Source organism: Capra hircus, chromosome 7 (genome assembly GCF_001704415.2).
Source record: "Capra hircus breed San Clemente chromosome 7, ASM170441v1, whole genome shotgun sequence".
Taxonomy (NCBI): domain Eukaryota; kingdom Metazoa; phylum Chordata; class Mammalia; order Artiodactyla; family Bovidae; genus Capra; species Capra hircus.
The window spans coordinates 85,907,966-85,925,917 of NC_030814.1; the positions used below are offsets into that span (position 1 = coordinate 85,907,966).

At 40.5% G+C, this 17,952-nt stretch overlaps 1 protein-coding gene across 1 annotated transcript in view; it reads left to right on the forward strand.

Moving 5' to 3' along the window:
* Positions 349-17,952, forward strand: part of ADAMTS19 (ADAM metallopeptidase with thrombospondin type 1 motif 19) — a 263,593-nt gene continuing 245,989 nt past the window's right edge. Inside the window, exons 1-2 of the mRNA XM_018050709.1 lie at positions 349-467; positions 1,133-1,770. Of these exons, the coding sequence (XP_017906198.1) occupies positions 395-467; positions 1,133-1,770 (711 nt within the window). The 5' untranslated portion in view covers positions 349-394. The remainder of the gene's footprint in view (positions 468-1,132; positions 1,771-17,952) is intronic.

Genomic DNA, 17,952 nt, shown 5'->3' on the forward strand with positions numbered 1-17,952 from the left:
CCGAGGCAGCGCTGCCCGCCTTGCGCCTGCCGGCTCTCGGCTGGCCGTGGCTGGGCTGTCCTGAGGGGCTCCGGAAACTCCTGCGACATTCAGAACACAGAAAACAGAATCCGCACCTAATTCGCCGGGGAGCCGGGGCGCTGCGGGGCCGCGGCGCTGCCTGCCCCCGCTCCTCCCCCACCCCACCCCCACCCGTGCTCCGGCAGCCTCTCGGAGTCACAGAGCAGCCCCCACCCCACCCCCCGGCAGACAAAGGGCCTGGGCAAACTCGCCGCCCGGCCTCCTTGCGCTCCGGGAGGCGGCGGCGGCGGCGGCGGCGGAGGCGCTGGCGGTGGATCGCGCAAAAGGAGGCGCGCGCGCGGCCCGGGAGCGCGGTCTGGGGAAGAGCCGCGAGATGCGCCTGACTCACATCTGCTGCTGCTGCCTCCTCTACCAGCTGGGGGTCCTGTCGAATGGGGTCGTTGCAGGTAAGTTCTTCCGTGACTTTGGGCTTGCTTTTCCAGCTTCCCCAGCCAGAGACCTGGAACGCACGGGTCGCCGGGGCTGGCGCAACTGTGCGCGGTGAGCAGGGCTTGCTGCTGCTGCTGCAGCTAAGTCGCTTCAGTCAGCGGGCAGCAATTAAAAAAAAAAAAAGCCGTGCGGGTGCTGGGCAGAGGGTCACGCTGCTGAGCTAAGCGCACTTCTCGTGGCCTCATTTCAACAACGTGAAATGCTTAGTTTTCCTCTCCTGAGAGTTAATAATATGTGCAAAGGTACGTTTACAGCACCTGGAGGAAATCCGGGAAGTAAAGAAATTGATAGCGCTGCCTTGCTCTGGCAGATACTGAAGGAAATTTTTTAATTGTGCTGGAGTCTTTGCACCGGTTTTCTTTTCTTCAACTAAGTGCTGTCAACAAACTTTGCAGCCCCGCTTTCCCCCTCCCCCCGCCCCGATAATCGTACTTTTATTTTGAAAATGCTGGGGTCTGTAATCTGATCGCCAGACTTCACGGGTTGTAAGTAGGGCTAGACGGGTGGTCTCCAGCGCTTTAGCCGTGATCCCTGTGTCTGTGCAGAGTGTGAACCCTGGGATGCTTGTGCTCCTGAGACCGCGACTCTTTAAGCCCCGCACTTCTGTCTGCCCCGCCCGCAGGGCTGCAGTTCGCCTCCGACCGCGAGGAGTGGGAAGTCGTGTTTCCTGCACTCTGGCGCCGGGAGCCGGTGGACTCGGCCGGCGGCAGCGGGGGCAGCGCGGACCCAGGCTGGGCGCGCGGAGCCACGGGCGGCGGAGGCGTCCGGGCGCCGGCAGCCAGCAGCTCCCGCGAGGTGCGCTCCGTGGCCCCGGCGCCGCCCCAGGAGCCTGTGGAAGGCGGATCTGAGCCGCGGCCCCGACCCTCGCCGCCCGGGGGTGAAGAGGATGAGGAGCTCGAGTCTCATGAGCTGCCGCGGGGATCTAGCGGGGCTGCCGCCCTGTCCCCGAGCGCCCCGGCCTCGTGGCAGCCGCCGCCCCCGTCTCCGCCCCCAGCCCAGCCAGCCGAGCCGGACGGCGAAGAGGTTCTGCTGCGGATCCCGGCCTTCTCCCGGGACCTCTACCTGCTGCTCCGGAGAGACGGCCGCTTCCTGGCGCCGCGCTTCGCTGTGGAACAGAGGCCGAGTCCGGGCCCGGGCCCCACGCGGGCGGCAGCCGCCCCGCGCCCTCCCGCGCCGCCTGACGCCGCCTGCTTCTACACCGGGGCTGTGCTGCGGCAGCCCGGCTCGCTGGCCTCTTTCAGCACCTGCGGAGGTGGCCTGGTAAGCGCCTTTCCTTCCCCAGCTCTCCTCTTCCCCCTGCCACTCCTCCCCCTGCCCTTGTCGACCAGGCAATTTTGCCTGCACCTCATCCCATTCAGAGCGCGCCCTGAACTTCGCCCAGCCTACACCACTACCGTTTAGCGCCCATGGAACACCTCCAGGGCAGTCAGTGAATCCAAAATCTAATTGAATGGATTAATAGCCTTCTGCTAGATGCTTATACATTTTTTTTCGGAATTACTAGGTAACACTGTCTCCTTCCAACCCTTCCCACTGGTTTTGTTTCTGCTTTTCAAAATAAGCCCACCACGTGGTGTCTTTTAGGAGATTGGAAGATAACAAGTCCATTCACTGCTCAATCTCCTCCTCCTTGCCCCCGCCCCCAGTTTCTCATCTATTATCTCATAAGCTTTTTTTTTTCTCATGTCCTACTTCAGAGTTGTCAGAACAGTTCCCTAGGGAGTTATATTCTGACATCTGTCTGGAATTTAGACACATCCACGCTCACACGGGACACCTGTTCACTGTTCTTGTGAGCGACGAGTGGAGGAGTTAAGTCAAAGGCCGCGAACAGCTGTCTAATGGATGACAGGAGAATCCAATCAGAGCTTGAAGGGTTATGGTTCTAAGATTTAACATTTCTAAGGTTTACATACTATTTGGCCATAGTTTCTTTTCTTTTTCTCCACTCCAGGGAGGAAAGTAGCTCAGCTGAGAGCCTGGCTCAGAGGCGAGCCGGAACTAGAAAATAAAAGCCATTTGCTCTGTCTGAACAATAGGGATTATCATTCGACTTCCATCCCCTCTGTTTTGACCCAGGGTGTGGGATAATTGTTACCTCCTGTTAAGTTGGCCTTTACTTTGTGGTAGACATAACATGCAATGTAGAAGTACCATCGCTATACGTCCATTTCAGTGTTAAGTACATACACCTTGTGTGCCCGTCATCACTGTTAACGTTAATAATTCTTTAAGGCAAAATCCGCAAAATATTATAAACACCCATGTGATTTGTGTCTTCATTTTGATATTCCAATTGAGCCATTGATGAGATACTCAAGGACTTCTCTAAAAGCAACCTGCTCATTTGGAGAAAAATCCAATAGGAATGGACAGCAGAAGGCATCAGCACAGTCAGAGCCACCCAGAGCCATGAGATGGAAAAAATGGTTTAAAGTCCAAACAAAATGAAACTGGAATTTTTTACCTATGCCCTTCTATGGTCCCATAGCAAAAGTGATGTAAAATGCTGAATAGGGCTATATTTTAGCAGATGCTCATAATGATGAATAATCAAATTTGGACATTTTTAGCCATAAGGGAAAAAAATGACATGGAAAAATTACATGAAAAACTTTAAAAAATGTTTTTTTGTGTGGAACTAATGTTTGAACACTTCCCTGGGGGAGACATTCTGTAGGGATTTCATTGTCCACTGGTTTTTGGCCAGGGATTAAATAATTACATATAGAAAGTTCCTGATGCAGTAGAACCAATAGGGGATGAAGCATTTCACTGTGTTGCAATGTGAGTTTTTGGTCAGATTTTCCAAATGAACTATGCCTTCTCTCCATCCTTAGAAGAGCAAAGTTACAATTATGAGTAGGTTTTTCGTAGACTGAATAGGAGTTTGACATACCTCCCTGTTTATCATGTTGGACTTTTACTCACTTTTCCTATTAGCCACATATATGTATTCTGAACTTGGAAGTCTTTGTTGTTGAGGAAAACTTGACTTCACCAGAAATACAGTGTAGCAGTCAGACTTGGAGTAAAAAGTTAGGCAAATAGCCAAGAAGGGTAGGTTTGTTACTCTAGACTCCACTATGCCAGCCCTTTCCCTTATGGGGGTGGATTAGGAAAGAGAAAGCATAATTTGTTATCTGAGCTCTGACATTGGCCTATTCCCTGATGATTGACAAGTCCCTTACCTCTCTGGGATCCAGTTTTCATAAGTAAAATGAGAGTATCTGATGATTTAATTAAAATTGGATGATAGAATGAGAATTTTCCTACATGCTAAATATATTCTAGGGGCTTGCGGATTAGAACATCATATACAAGTAGATAGGATATAAGTAGTCATGAAACAGTGACATACCAGCATGATAAAATGATAAATCAAATGTATGCCTGAGGCTAAGTCATGCTTGGGGAGTTTGGGAAGGCTTCCCAGGGGAAATAAAAGTTCAGTGGATTTTGAAGCATGAGAAGCCGAATTTCTCCAGGCACGGAAGGGCTGGGAATGCTGAGGATAGAGGGAAGAGACTGTGATGTGAAAATGTAGAGCCTATCAAGGGAGTGAAACAAACAAACAAAAAAAGTTTCCTCTGAGGAGGCCAGAAAATGCAGTAAGGGGAAGTGATGCTAAACTGCCAGGTGAGAGCAGACCTCAAACGTCTTGTCTGCTAGAGCCTGGGCCTTTTCTGTTCAACTGTTGGTTATTGTAGGACTACATTGTTGTTCCTCTCTGTTTCCAAAATTCTGTGACCCAGTAATTCTAATGTGAGGCATCCTGATGTCTTTCTATGAAGGTGCATTCTTTATAAATGCAACTCTTTTAGTCTACACCATTTTCTTTACAGTAAAAGCTTTCTGGTTGTCAGTTACACAAAGAGTAGATCAGGAAGTTTCCTTTCCCCTCGCTCAATAGTGAATTTTTCCCACTTGTACCTGAATTCTTCAATACCTTTTGGATTATTACATATTTGAAAGGTTCTAAAAGTCTCTGTGAAAGGAAATAGATCATTAAAGAAAGAGTTATCAACTCTTGCAGAGTGGTGAGTATTTATAAGACTGGCCAATTAATTCTCCAAATATCATTCTGACTTGTGCTGTGAAGGGAAAAGTGGTTGAATGGAGATTTTGGTTATAGGTTCTGGTATTGCTTCTTCTAAGTACTTAATGTTTCTGGATCCCATTTCCCCTATTTATAAAATGCACAAATTGTATATCTATCACTTATTGTATGACATGTTCTTATGATTTATTTTCCCTAATTAGTCTTTAATGAGGGCTCCCCATATGGTACCGTGGTAAAGAATCTGCCTTTCAGAGCAGGAGACACAGGAAACCTGGATTCTATCCCTGGGTTTAGAAGATCCCCTGTAGGAGGAGATGGCAACCCACTCCAGTATTCTTGCCTGGAGAATCCCATGGACAGAGGAGCCTGGAGGGCTACAGGCCATAGGGTCGTGAAGAATCTGACATGACTGAGTGACTGAACACACACATTAGTCTCTAATATTGAAAAATAATCTTATTTGAGCCATATATTAGATCTAATGATCACATTAATAATAATAAATAATTAAACATTTATTGAATGACCCTTTTGAGCAAGGCATGGTATACAAAGAGAATACAAAAAGAAGATGAGGAAGGCTTAGTATGTTTCAAGGAGATCCCAATCTGGCTTGCCAGTCACAAATATAAATAGGGAAATAAAGTAGGTTGAGTTACGTACAAATGTAGGAATGTCCCAAGTGCCATGATGATACTGTCTTGTTCATCTCTTCATTTTCAGAACGTTGTAAGATATCTAGTTTTTAGAGACAACCAGTAAAAGTCACTAAATAAAACTACGCATATGGTAGTTTATTGTGTTTTAAATAGTAATCTCTAAAAAGTACAAGAAAGCAACAGATTCCCTGAAAGACTGAAAAAATCATGTTTGTTCAAAATTGACAAACAAAAAAAAAGCACACCTCAGCACTGGGCCAAGATAAACTAGATCAGTGCATTCCTTGCTTATGATTCTCTTTAGATGAACTATTGAAATGGCTCTCAGTAATATTTATTTTCCCAGAATGATAAAGAGTAAGTACTAAACCTTAAATTTGGTGTTTCGTAAGTTTAGGGTTTTATGTAGTAGTTGTTCTGAAAAGTTCTTGATACAAAATCTGCAGTCCTGTGTAAATTTCAGGTTTTTGAATTTACTCTCTCATGTAAATCAAAGTATTCTGAGCCATGGCAAGTTTAGAACACATAAATTTGGGAGCATCCTTTTTGGACAAGGAGCTTCACCAAGTACCAGTACAGAAATAGGAGAGGAGGGTATGAGGACAGGAGATCAGTGCAGATCCAGGAGAACTGAACTAGAAATAGAATAAGTATCCAAATGAAAAAGTAAGATTGCAGACTAGTTTCACACATCCGGTGACTTTGTTCAAGACAAATCTTAGGAATGACAGAGACAACATATTCTAAATAAATCTAAAGCAGTATTCGAAAAGAATGCCATCAGTACATCAGAAATTTTGAATATCTCCTGAAAGACTGCAAACTGTGGATCAGATTAATGGAAAACATATAGGTATTAGAGAACATGTATGAATGGTGGCAGGTATGGCAGAGGTGCTGCTGCACACATGGGGAAGGAGAAGGCCATGAACGGAAGGGGACCCTGGAGTAGCAACACTCCTGGGTTTGTCTGCTATCTAGTTGTGCCAAGCAACAGAGGCCAAATGTGTGTCTCTGGGCAAGAGCAGAGAGAACAGAGATAGAGCTTTCCTGACATGTACGTGATACCAGAGGATAGAGAGTCTCCACTCTCAGGACCTGAGCCATTGGCTTCCTGCATCCAGTACATGGTCCCACATGGCTCTCCAAATAACTAGACGCAAGCTGGTCACAACAGGTGGGTGAACAGGAGACCACAGAGGAGCTGACACCTACAAATATCACACTCTTAAGAAAACAAACTATATAAAAGAGGGTCATCAAACTGATTAAAACCATGGAGCAACAATCCTAATAGATTACGTAGAATAACTGAAATATAAGAAGGGATATATATCCTATGGACAGAGGAGCCTGGTAAGCTATAGTCCATAGCGTCACAAAAAGTGCTCAGGGCTGGTGCACTGGGATGACCCAGAGAGATGGGATGCGGAGGGAAGTGGGAGGGGGGGTTCAGGATGGGGAACACATGTATATCCATGGCTGATTCATGTCAATGTATGGCAAAAACCACTACAATATTGTATAGTAATTAGCCTCCAATTAAAAAAAAAAAAACAAGATATAAAAGGTGCCTAGAAACAAGTGCTAGATGCTGAGACAAAGGAAGAAAACATATTAGAAGCTGACATGATCCAACTCCACTATTTACTAGCATTAAAAAAAAAAAAAAAAAAAAACGACACCACTAGCATGCATGGGATAAAATCCAGGACCAGTGCTGTCCATAAGAAAGGATTAGATACAACAGAACTCACATTATATGGTCATTAGAAATAGAAATTACATAGATGAACTGATAAGTAAGTTTGTGACCTAGAAGGCAAACCTAGAAATTATCCCAGAATAGAATATAAAGGACAAATGGATGCAAAATACAAAAGAAAAGTTGTAAGCCATGAATCAGATCTGAATGGTCCAAATTTCTTTGGTGGGAGTTAATTTAAGAAAGTAAGTTAAAGGATAGAGTTTTTAAAATGCATACAAATGAGCCCTAAACATTTGATTCTAACTTAAATTACCAAAATATGCATTCATTAGCCAGTCTTTGGGTATGAGGCCAGATACTATGCTGTTGAATGTAGGTCAGCTAACTGGTACTCCAGGTGAGCCTTACTCACCATGCGCCAAAACCATTTTCCAATATAGGTTGCTATATTTGGAATAAAAATTAAAAGACAAATGCAAGGCAATTTCTGTGTAGAACCCTGGACATTTGAAACTTTCAAATCCTGTACAGTTTCATCCCAAACAAAATTATAGCACTTTTTTCTTAAGCCACTTAATCTTTCTCTGGTTTTTCCAGAACTTTCATGAAATCAAAGACATGCTTTGCACTTCTATTTCCCAGACATTAGTATTTAGGGTTTGATTAAATTATGTGATTACTAAATGTTGTGAACATGTGTTCAAACAAATATAGTTGATTCTTGGTGAACATGCAGGCTGACTGGTGGGAGTAATTGTGTGCAGCAAGACGAGGGAGGAATTAATTGCTGTGAGCATTGAGCATATTGCATATTTTAATTCATTCAGTGATTTGAGATGAATTAGCTGATGGAACCTGTGTTGGTTAGGTAGAGGGTAAGAGCTTTCTATGATGTCAATCACATTTGCCCCAGAGATAAAGGAGGTTGCACACCCGCAGATGGAAGGATCAACCATTAAACTCTGAGTAGCATAAACAGAGACCCAAACCTAGACTCATTGTGGCAGAATATTAGAAAGTCAAAGAGAAAGAGAAAAATTCTATGTGTTTAGTAAAGGAAAGGTTATCTACATTAAAATGTATGAAGTTGGTATGAGAGATTGAATTAGTAATGCTGGATGTGAGAAGGTCATGAGTTGATAGCTTCAGATTTCTGAGGAAATGTGATTTTGAATCCTGGATTCAGCCAAACTGCCATTTAAACCTAAAGGGAGAATAAACTCATTTTCAAAATTGTAAGGACCGAGACTTTACCACACAGCACCTCCAAAAAGTTATGCAACAAAACAGTCTTCCTCTAAAACCCTTTCCCCGGTATTAGTATCCTGTTGCAGAGGAGAAGGAAATGGCACCCCACTCCAGTGTTCTTGCCTGGAGAATCCCAGGGATGAGGGAGCCTGGTGGGCTTCTGTCTATGGGGTCGCGCAGAGTTGGACACGACTGAAGTGACTTAGCAGCAGCAGCAGCAGCTGCTGCAGAGGTGACCGGGCTTCTCTGATAGCTCAGTTGGTAAAGAATCCGCCTGCAATGCAGGAGAGCCCTGTTCAATTCCTGGGTCGGGAAGATCTCCTGGAGAAAGGATTAGCCTATTCTCCAGTATTGTTGGGCTTCCCTTGTGACTCAGCTAGTAAAGAATTTGCCTGCAATGTGGGAGACCTGGGTTCGATCCCTGGGTTGGGAAGATCCCCTGGAGAAGGGAAATGTGACCCACTCCAGTATTCTGGCCTGGAGAATTCCATGGACTGTATAGTCCATGGCGTCGCAAACAGCCAGACACGACTGAGCGACTTTCACTTACTCAGTCACTCCAGAGGTGACCAAGGTTATTATAATACTTTCTAGTGTGTGATTCAGAGATAATTGATTTGTAAATGAATAAAATGTATATATAAAGAGCTTTGTAAAGCCACATTTATCCACACACGCACTGACAGGCAAGATTATCACATATGAGTGCATAAAGAGAATCTTTCTTTTTTGGTTGTTCTGTTTTATCTGACTACAGAAATATGCCATAATCACCTTAATCAGTTCAGTGTGGATATATATTTGATTGATTCCAGTATGTTTCTGCTATGATCAGTGCTAAATAGATAGGACTCTATAGCTATGCCATTTTGCCTACATCATGTATAACCTTCTCAAAGGGCATGTGTGTTGGTATTTTGGGGCAAAATTTCCAGATTGCACCCCATGGAGGTGGGTGCTGCTTTACTTTCTGAGGTCAGCAGAGAACCAGAGTCCATCTTTCACGTATGCTGTCACCAGCATGGGTATTATTAAACATTTTGATCCTTGTAAAATCTATTAGGCAAAGAAATGAAGTTATCTCAAACTAGTTTTAATTTGCATGTTTTTGTATTATGGTGTGACTGACCATCTCCACATTTTCATTCTCATTTCCTCTCCTGTAAATTTTGTGTTCATATTCTTCTACTCATTTTTTGTTAGGTTTTTGGTCTTTTTCATTTCTAATTCCAGGCTCTTTTTCTATTAGTATTTTAAAAAGAAAGGTTAATGACGAAATACTACAAGCTGAGTAGAGACAGTTTAAAAAATACATAAATTTACAAGTCATCTGTAATCTTACCATCCATAGATAAGTGAATATGCTGAAAAGGAAATATAAGTATTGAATGGAAATTCACTGTTTTTTCAAATGAATAGGGAAGCAGGGAAAGAAAATTTCTTCCATAACCATTTTTGATTCATAGATTGGCACAGACTATGAAAATAAATAATATCCAGTGGGCATGCTTGGGGAACACAAACTTATACATTGTAGGGATGTAAATTGGGTAGATCTTCTTGTTCAGTATGTATTTAAATTTTGGACATGCTTATTTTTCAGCAATTATAGGAATCAGTGTTAGAGGAATATTCACATATGTGCAAAAGATTTATGTATAAGCCTATTCATTGCAGCATTGTTCCTTGTTTCAAGGCCTTTATAGTTTTTAAGGAACCGTCACTTTGCCTCAACTTGTCCTGCCTGTCTTTTGCACAGTTCTTTGACTTAGTAAGTGTTCAGTGTTTTATCAACTTTAAATGCATACCTCCTTAAGACATCCCATGATTTTCCAGTTTAAAAGTTAGAACGCCATGGGTGATCATGTTTCTGCTGACAGTGACACTAGAAGAAGTTTCTATACTTAGAGTGGCCAAATGCAGATACTCTGGTCTTTTTTAAGAAAGTGATATAGTAAATTCTAGTAAGACGACTCATTGTGCTGATGGAAAAAGCAATATTACACATTAAAAGTTAATAACCCCTTTCAGTTCAGTTCAGTCGCTCAGTCGTGTCCGACTCTTTGCGACCCCATGAATCGCAGTATGCCAGGCCTCCCTGTCCATCACCATCTCCCGGAGTTCACCCAAACTCATGTCCATTGAGTCGATGATGCCATCCAGCCATCTCATCCTCTGTCGTCCCCTTCTCCTCCTGCCCCCAATCCCTCCCAGCATCAGAGTTGTTTCCAATGAGTCAACTCTTCGCATGAGGTGGCCAAAGTACTGGAGTTTCAGCTTTAGCATCATTCCTTCCAATGAACACCCAGAGCTGATCTGCTTTAGAATAACCCCTTTAATCATATGTTAATCTGTCTTAGGGCCCTAAGAGACTTCAGGCATGGACCAGTTTTCATTAGAAGAAATTTTGTCTATTTAATAATATTTATTTGATAATATTTAATATGAATATACACTTACTTGAAATTTATTGGCTGAATCATAAAAGTAGTATACCTTTTTAGATTCAGGAAATTCTGAGTAGCAGTCTTAAAATACTGTTTATGCAGTACTAAAACAGAGCACATTTTTATTGAGCTCATGCACAATTGAATGTTTCCGCTTAATTACAGTTACATTTTTACCCAGATGGTTTTATTGCTTTGTGTTCGCAAAATAAAAACTATCAGAGGAGTTCCAGGTTCCTGATAGATGGGAAGCGTATTGAGTTAGTGAAGTAATCTTGATGGGTTTTAAAGCAATGGGAGAACCAGTAGTCCCTCTTGGATTATTATTTTGGGGGGGAGGATGTTTCCTGAAAGGAAATTTTAAGATTTCCTCAGCCAAGTGAGGACCATAATTTGATGCAGAGTGCATTTAGGGTGCAGCCGTAGTGAGCACATCATCTTGTCTCCATCTCATCTTTATTCTAATGCCAAGCCTTCGACTGAGAGAAGTGAGAAAATGGGAGCTCAGCCATTTCAATGCTACCCACATATTCGTACAGCATTATTGCATGGTGGTGTTAGAAAGGCCCTTGGGAATTAGATAGTTCAATGCTTGCCTTTTCCAGCTGATTTCATTTCGTAATTAACATCCATATATCTGCAATAAATTATTAACTGTTTTGGCTTTAACTTAGATGATCAGGCAATGGAGCTGAGGAGCACAGGCCAGTTTTAGCTTTATTTAAGCAGTTTCTGCTTTCTTACAGCTTTCTAATTTAAAAAGTAAGACCTAAATATTTTTTTTTTCCTTCAGAAGCATTTGAAGATCTTTCACTCCAGATTTTTCCTCTTCCCTCTGCCTGGCTTCACCTAAAATATATGAGCACTTTCTGCAACGAGCCCACACCATCAGCTTTTGGCTCATAATTCTTGATGTCCGGTTTTTTAAAGTCTGGTGTGCAAACACCTGGATCGAGATCATGGCTTTGGGGAGAGATACTAGGGGCTGGAAATTCTCCACTTAAAAATCAGAATCCCAGATTGAGCCTCAAAACTAAGAAATGTATTTTATAAAAATCCAAGGTAATTCTTATACAAGCTCAAATTTGAGGGCAGTCACGCTAGTGGCTCTGAAAACTCCAGAGCTCAGGAGCTTTAAGGACTGGATCTGCATGCATCAAACTTCATATCCTCTGTGTCTTGAATGAATTTTAATACTCTTTTACCTCCAGTTATAGTAAACTTGGATACCTCCTGTCCTTCCTTTAACATCTTTCCAGGAACCCACTCAGATGCCATTGAGCTAGATAGGATTTTATGACTCAGTTATTCAATAGTCTATAAATGTGAACTAGTTGGGAGATGATATAATGGGACCTAAATGCTAGTATGAACGTTTTCCTACTCTTTAGGTGAAAAAGTATTCAGAAGTTGAAACTTACTTCCTATTTTAGAATTTAAAAGTAAATAGAACTGAATTATTTCAAATTGTCATCAACAGTTTTATGGATAATACATTGTCCAGTTGCTCAGTCGTGTCTGACTCTTTGTGACTCCATGGACTGCAGCATGCCAGGCTTCCCTGTCCTTCACTATCTCCTGGAGCTAGCTCAAACTCATGTCCATTGAATTAGTGGTGCCATCCAACCATCTCATCTTCTGTTATCCCCTTCTCCTCCTGCCTTCAATCTTTCCCAGCATCAGGGTCTCTTCTAATGAGTCAGTTCTCATCAGATAGCCAAAGTATTTAAGCTTCAGCATCAGTCCTTCTAATGAATATTTAGAATTGATTTTCTTTAGGATTGATTGGTTTGATCTCCTTGCAGTCCAAGGACTCTCAAGAGTCTTCTCCAGCACCGTAGTTCAAAAGCGTCGCTTCTTCAGTGCTCAGCCTTCCGTATGTTCTAGCTTTCACATCCATATATGACTATTGGAAAAACCATAGCTTTCTCTAGAAAGGAACCATTCCTTCTCTAGAAAGGAACAAAGCCCTGCTGACACCTTTACTTTGGCCCAGCAAGACCTGGGTAGGACTTCTATCCTAAAGAACTCTAAGCAAATAAAATTGTGTTGTTATAACACACTAACATCACTTCTTTGGTTCTCAGTCTTCTTTATGGTCCAACTCTCCCATCTATACATGACTACTGGAAAAACCTTAGCTTTGACTATAGGGACCTTTATCGGCCAAGTAATGTCTCTGCTTTTTAAAACACTGTCTAGGTTTGTCATAGCTTTTCTTCCAAGAAAAGCAGGAGATTTATTCTGGCTTCTGTAATAAAATGAAATTTATTAGAAATGGAGGAAGAAACATATCTTCAGAGTGAAAAGGACCTAAGATACCACCAAGTTTAGATGTGGCTGAATGAAGACTGAAGCACATTGTAGAGGAATATTAAAAAATACATGAGAAAATTGGAAACTCTTTTTGAGAGATTATCTGCACTGGAATGGCAAAACAGTGTAGTTAGATTAAGAGACTTTGAAGATGTATGAGAATTCAATGGTAAACTATCTCAAATGGCAAAAGTAACCAAACAAATCTTATCTACTTATTCACATTGCAAGAATTTGGATGTTAAGAGTCCTGTAAAACTCATTAGGGTTAACAGTCAAAAACCATTACCATGCTGAGTGGCCAGGCAGATAATTATATCAGCTAATGTGATTAGTGCAAATTGTCTATCTCTGTTCACTCAGTCGGCTCCAGATATCTGCCATAAGCTATTAAAACGGGTGTATGGGCTTCCCTGGTGGCTCAGATGGTAAAGAGACTGCCTGCAATGCGGGAGACCTGGGTTCGATCCCTGGGTCGGGAAGACCCCCTGGAGAAGGAAATGGCAACCCACTCCAGTATCCTTGCCTGGAAAATCCTATGGTCAAAGGAGCCTAGCAGTCTATAGTCCATGGGGTTGCAAAGAGTCAGACATGACAGCAACTTCACTATCACTATCACTATTATAATTTGTAATTGAATGCAAGTAAGAGCAACTAAAATGTGATAGGTACATTTCCATTATAAATGTATTATGTTACCAGCAAATATTTTAGCATGCCCAGTTCAAAGATAGACAGTTCAATTATGGACAGGAACTTATGTATAAATAGCATAGAGTCTTCCTGTCGTTGTCTGGTTGTGTGCTTATGGATAAATAGAACTTCAGTAGTTTATTACAAAAAAATGGAAAGTCTAAGTAATTTATTGTGGGAATAACAATTATGTTTACATACACTTAGCAAAGTATAAGTCTGAGTAATTCATTGTGGAAGTATCTGTCTTTTAAAATTTAATTATTTATGCCCCATGTTATTTACTAACATGGATAATTGCATGTCTGTGTAGATTTCCAGTTAGAATTTTGTCGCTTCAAAATAGATGGTTATAATTAGTAATATTTTGAAAGTACTGAATTGGTATTTTATGATGAAAGTTCCTACATAGAAATTTTTCAAAGTAAAACTTAACTATTTCTCATTAGTAAGATAGATTCATGAACATGTCAAGCTGATTTTTCTAGGACAAATCATTATTTAACGTGACAATTCTAAAGGATATTGTGAATGCTTCCCACACAATTATCTTTTTTCTGGTACAATTTACATACCATAAATTCATCCCAATGTGCAACTCAGTGCCTTTTTTGTCTGTTTACAGAACTTCACAGCCATCACCACAATTCAGTTTTAGAACATTTCTTTCACCCCAGAGGTGTCCCTCATATCCATTTGCAGTCATTCTGCTCCAACCCCTAGTCCCAGGCAGCTATTCATCTGCTTTTTCTTTTATAGATTTACCTTTACGTTTCATGTAAATGAAATCATATAAAATTTGGTCTTTTGTGTCTGGCTTCTTAACCCCAGCATAATGTGTTTGAGGCTCAGCCTTGTGGTAGCATGTATCATTAGTTCATTATTTTTTTTGCTGAATCGTAAGTCATTCTTTATCCATTCATCACTTGATGTGCATTTGATTGTTTCTACTTTTCGCTATTATGAATGATACACAAATATGTATAAATCATTGTGTAGATACATATTTTCATTCCTGTTGGATAGATACCTAGGAGTGGAATTGTTGGGTCATATGGTAAAGTTATGTTTAATATTTTAAGAAACTGCCAAATTCTTTAACATTCTCACCAGCAATTATTAGGATTCCAGTTTTTCTACATCCTCATCAAAACTTGTTATTATCTCTTTTTGATTAAAACTATTTTTGTGGCTGTGCAATGGTATTGTGATTTAACTTTGCATTTCCTAATAACCCTGTTGAGGATATTTTAATGTACCTTTTCATAGCTATTCATATATTATCTTTGGTGACTTCTTTTGCTAGTTTTAAATTGGTTTTTAAAAAATTTTCGACTGTTTAGTTTTCAGAGTTCTTTGTATACTCTAGTTGTAAAATCCGTTGTCGCACATAGGTTGTTCTTGCCTATAGAGGTTCCTGTTCATTTTCCTAATGGTGTCTTTCAAAGATAATTTTTATAGATTTTGAAAAAGTCCAATTTATCTTGTTTTTTCCTTTTATGGAATGTGCTCTTAGTGTTGTAACCAAGAACTCTGTGTCTAACTCAAAGTCACATAGGCTTTCTCTTATGTTTTCTTCCGTAATTTTGGTTATTAAATGTAGGTCTGTGGTGTATTTTGAGTTAATTTTTATATATGATGTGAGATAAGAGTTTGAATTAATCTCTTTGTATATGCATATCCAGTTTTCTCTCAGCACCCTTTGTGAAAAGACCATCCTTTCCTCATATAATACCAGAGAACTTTTGTCAAAGGTCGATCATAAATGAGTTTACTTTTGTACTATTAACACTGTTTTTTAAAATCTATGTGTTTATCCTTATGTTAATACCATATTCCCTTGATTTAAGAGGCTTTATATTTTTATTTGGGGAAATTCAACTTGGTTTCCTTTTTAAAAGCTTTTTTGTCTATTCTGGATCTTTTGCATTTCTATATAAATTTTGGGACCAGGTTGTCAGAATCTGTGAAGCATCTGCTGGAACTTTGATAGGGATTGTGTTTAAAGATAAATTTGGGGAGAGTTTCCATCTTATAAACAATACAGATGATTTTTCTGCTATCTGAAAATTACTATCTCAGCATTCATTAGGGGATATTTTTGAATATTCCATTGACTACTAAGGGATAACAAGCTACTGATAGCCTGTGTTATAGTGGACATGCTTTAAAATTCATAAGTAATTTATGAGAACAGATACTCAAAGTCACTCATTTGGAGTGATATAAATAAAGCATACAAAATAGGAAATTATAAAGACTCAATGTCTGTAGGATTAGGACATGAAAACACATCAAACTGATTTTTTTAAGTGTTCTATTTAAGTGCTTCTTTATTTACTTATATTTCTTTTCCATGGACTTCCCTGGTGGCTCAGACAGTAAAGAGTCTGCCTGCAGTGTAGGAGACACAGGTTCGATCTCAGAGTCAGGAAGATCCCCTGGAGAAGGAAATGGCAACTCACTCCAGTATTCTTGCCTGGAAAATCCCATGGACGGAGGAGTCTGGCAGGCTACAGTCCATGGGGTTGTGAAGAGTCAGACACGATTAAGTGACTTCACTTTCTTCTTTTTCTTTTATTTATTTTCTTTTCCATATAGTTAGTTCCCTGAGCTATACAGTGGGCCCTTGTTTATCCATTCTGTGTATAATAGTTTACATGTGTTAATTACAAACTCCTAGTTTACTCTCCCACTTCGCAATTTTTCCCTTGGCAACCATAAGTCTGTTCTCTATGTCTGTGAGTCTGTTTCTGTTTTGTAACTAAATAAGTCATTTTCTGTCATATTTTAGTTTCTACTGCTGCTGCTAAGTCGCTTCAGTCATGTCCGACTCTGTGTGACCCCATGGACGGCAGCCCATCAGGGGCCCCCGTCCCTGGGATTCTCCAGGCAAGAACACTGGAGTGGGTTGCCATTTCCTTCTCCAAAGTTTCTACATATACATGATATCATATGATATCTGTCTTTCTCTGACTTCACTTAGTGTGATCATCTCTAGGTCCATCCACGTTGCTGCAAATGGTATTATCGCCCTCTCTTTTGATGACTGAATGGTATTCCACTGTAAGTATGTACTGCGTCTCTTTTATCCATCCCTCCGTTGATGGGCATGTATGTTGCTTCCACGTCTTGACTGTTCTAAGTATTGCTGCTGTAAACGTTTCAGTGCATGTATCTTTTCAAATTATATTTTTGTCCAGATGTATGTCCAGGATTGAGCTTGTGGATCATATGGTAACTCTACTTTTAGTTTTTTGAGGTATGTTCATGCTGTTTTCCATAATGGTTGCACCAATTAACATTCCTGTCAATAGTGTAGGAGGGTTCCCTTCTTTCCACACTCTCTTCGGCATTATAATTTTTAATGATGACCTTTCTGACTGGTGTGAGGTGATAGCTCACTGAAGGTTTGACTTGCTTTTCTCATAATTAGCAATGTTGAGCATCTTCTCATGTGCTTTTTGGTCATCCGTATGTCTTCTTCAAAGAATGTCTAGGTCTTGTGTCTTTTTTTAATTGAATTGTTTGTTTTCTTGTTATTGAGTTATTATTAAGTTTGTATGTTTTGGAAATTAAACTCTTGTCAGTTATATAATTTGTAAATATTTTCTCCCAGTGTGTAAGTTGTCTTTTCATTTTCACTTCACAAAATGAAAAGATGGTTCCCTTTGCTGTGCAAAAGCTTTTAAGTTTGATTAGGTACCGTTTGCTTATTTTTGCTTTTATTTCCATTGCCTTGGAAGACTGATCTAAGAAAATATTGGTACGATTTATGTTGGAGAATGTTTTGCCTGTGTCCTCTTCTAGGAATTTTATGTTTCATATTTAAATTTTTAAGTCATTTTGAGTCTATTTTTGTGTATGGTATGAGGATGTAAAACTCAAGTATTGTTTCATATATTCCACTACTTTGAAAAAGACCAAAGTTATAGGTTCATGGTTCAAATCAAGTCAACAAATAAATACAAACAAACAAATCCAAATCAACCTTTTCAGGAAATAGATTTTAGTCACAGACTTTTGGAGTTATTCTCTAAATGTAAATGTGTACACAAATTATTGTGTGTGTTTAAACAGCCAAAAATTCTAAAATTGCACTTTTTTTGCTTAATAGCTGTATTTTTATTTTTATATTTTTGAAGTATAGTTGATTTACAATGTGTTAGTTTCAAGTGTACCACAGTGATTCAGTGATTTTTTGAAGACTCTTTTCCATTATAGGTTATTACAGGATATAGAATATAATTCCATGTGCTATACAGTAGGTCCTACTATGTAAAAAATAGATGAATAACAAAAATCATT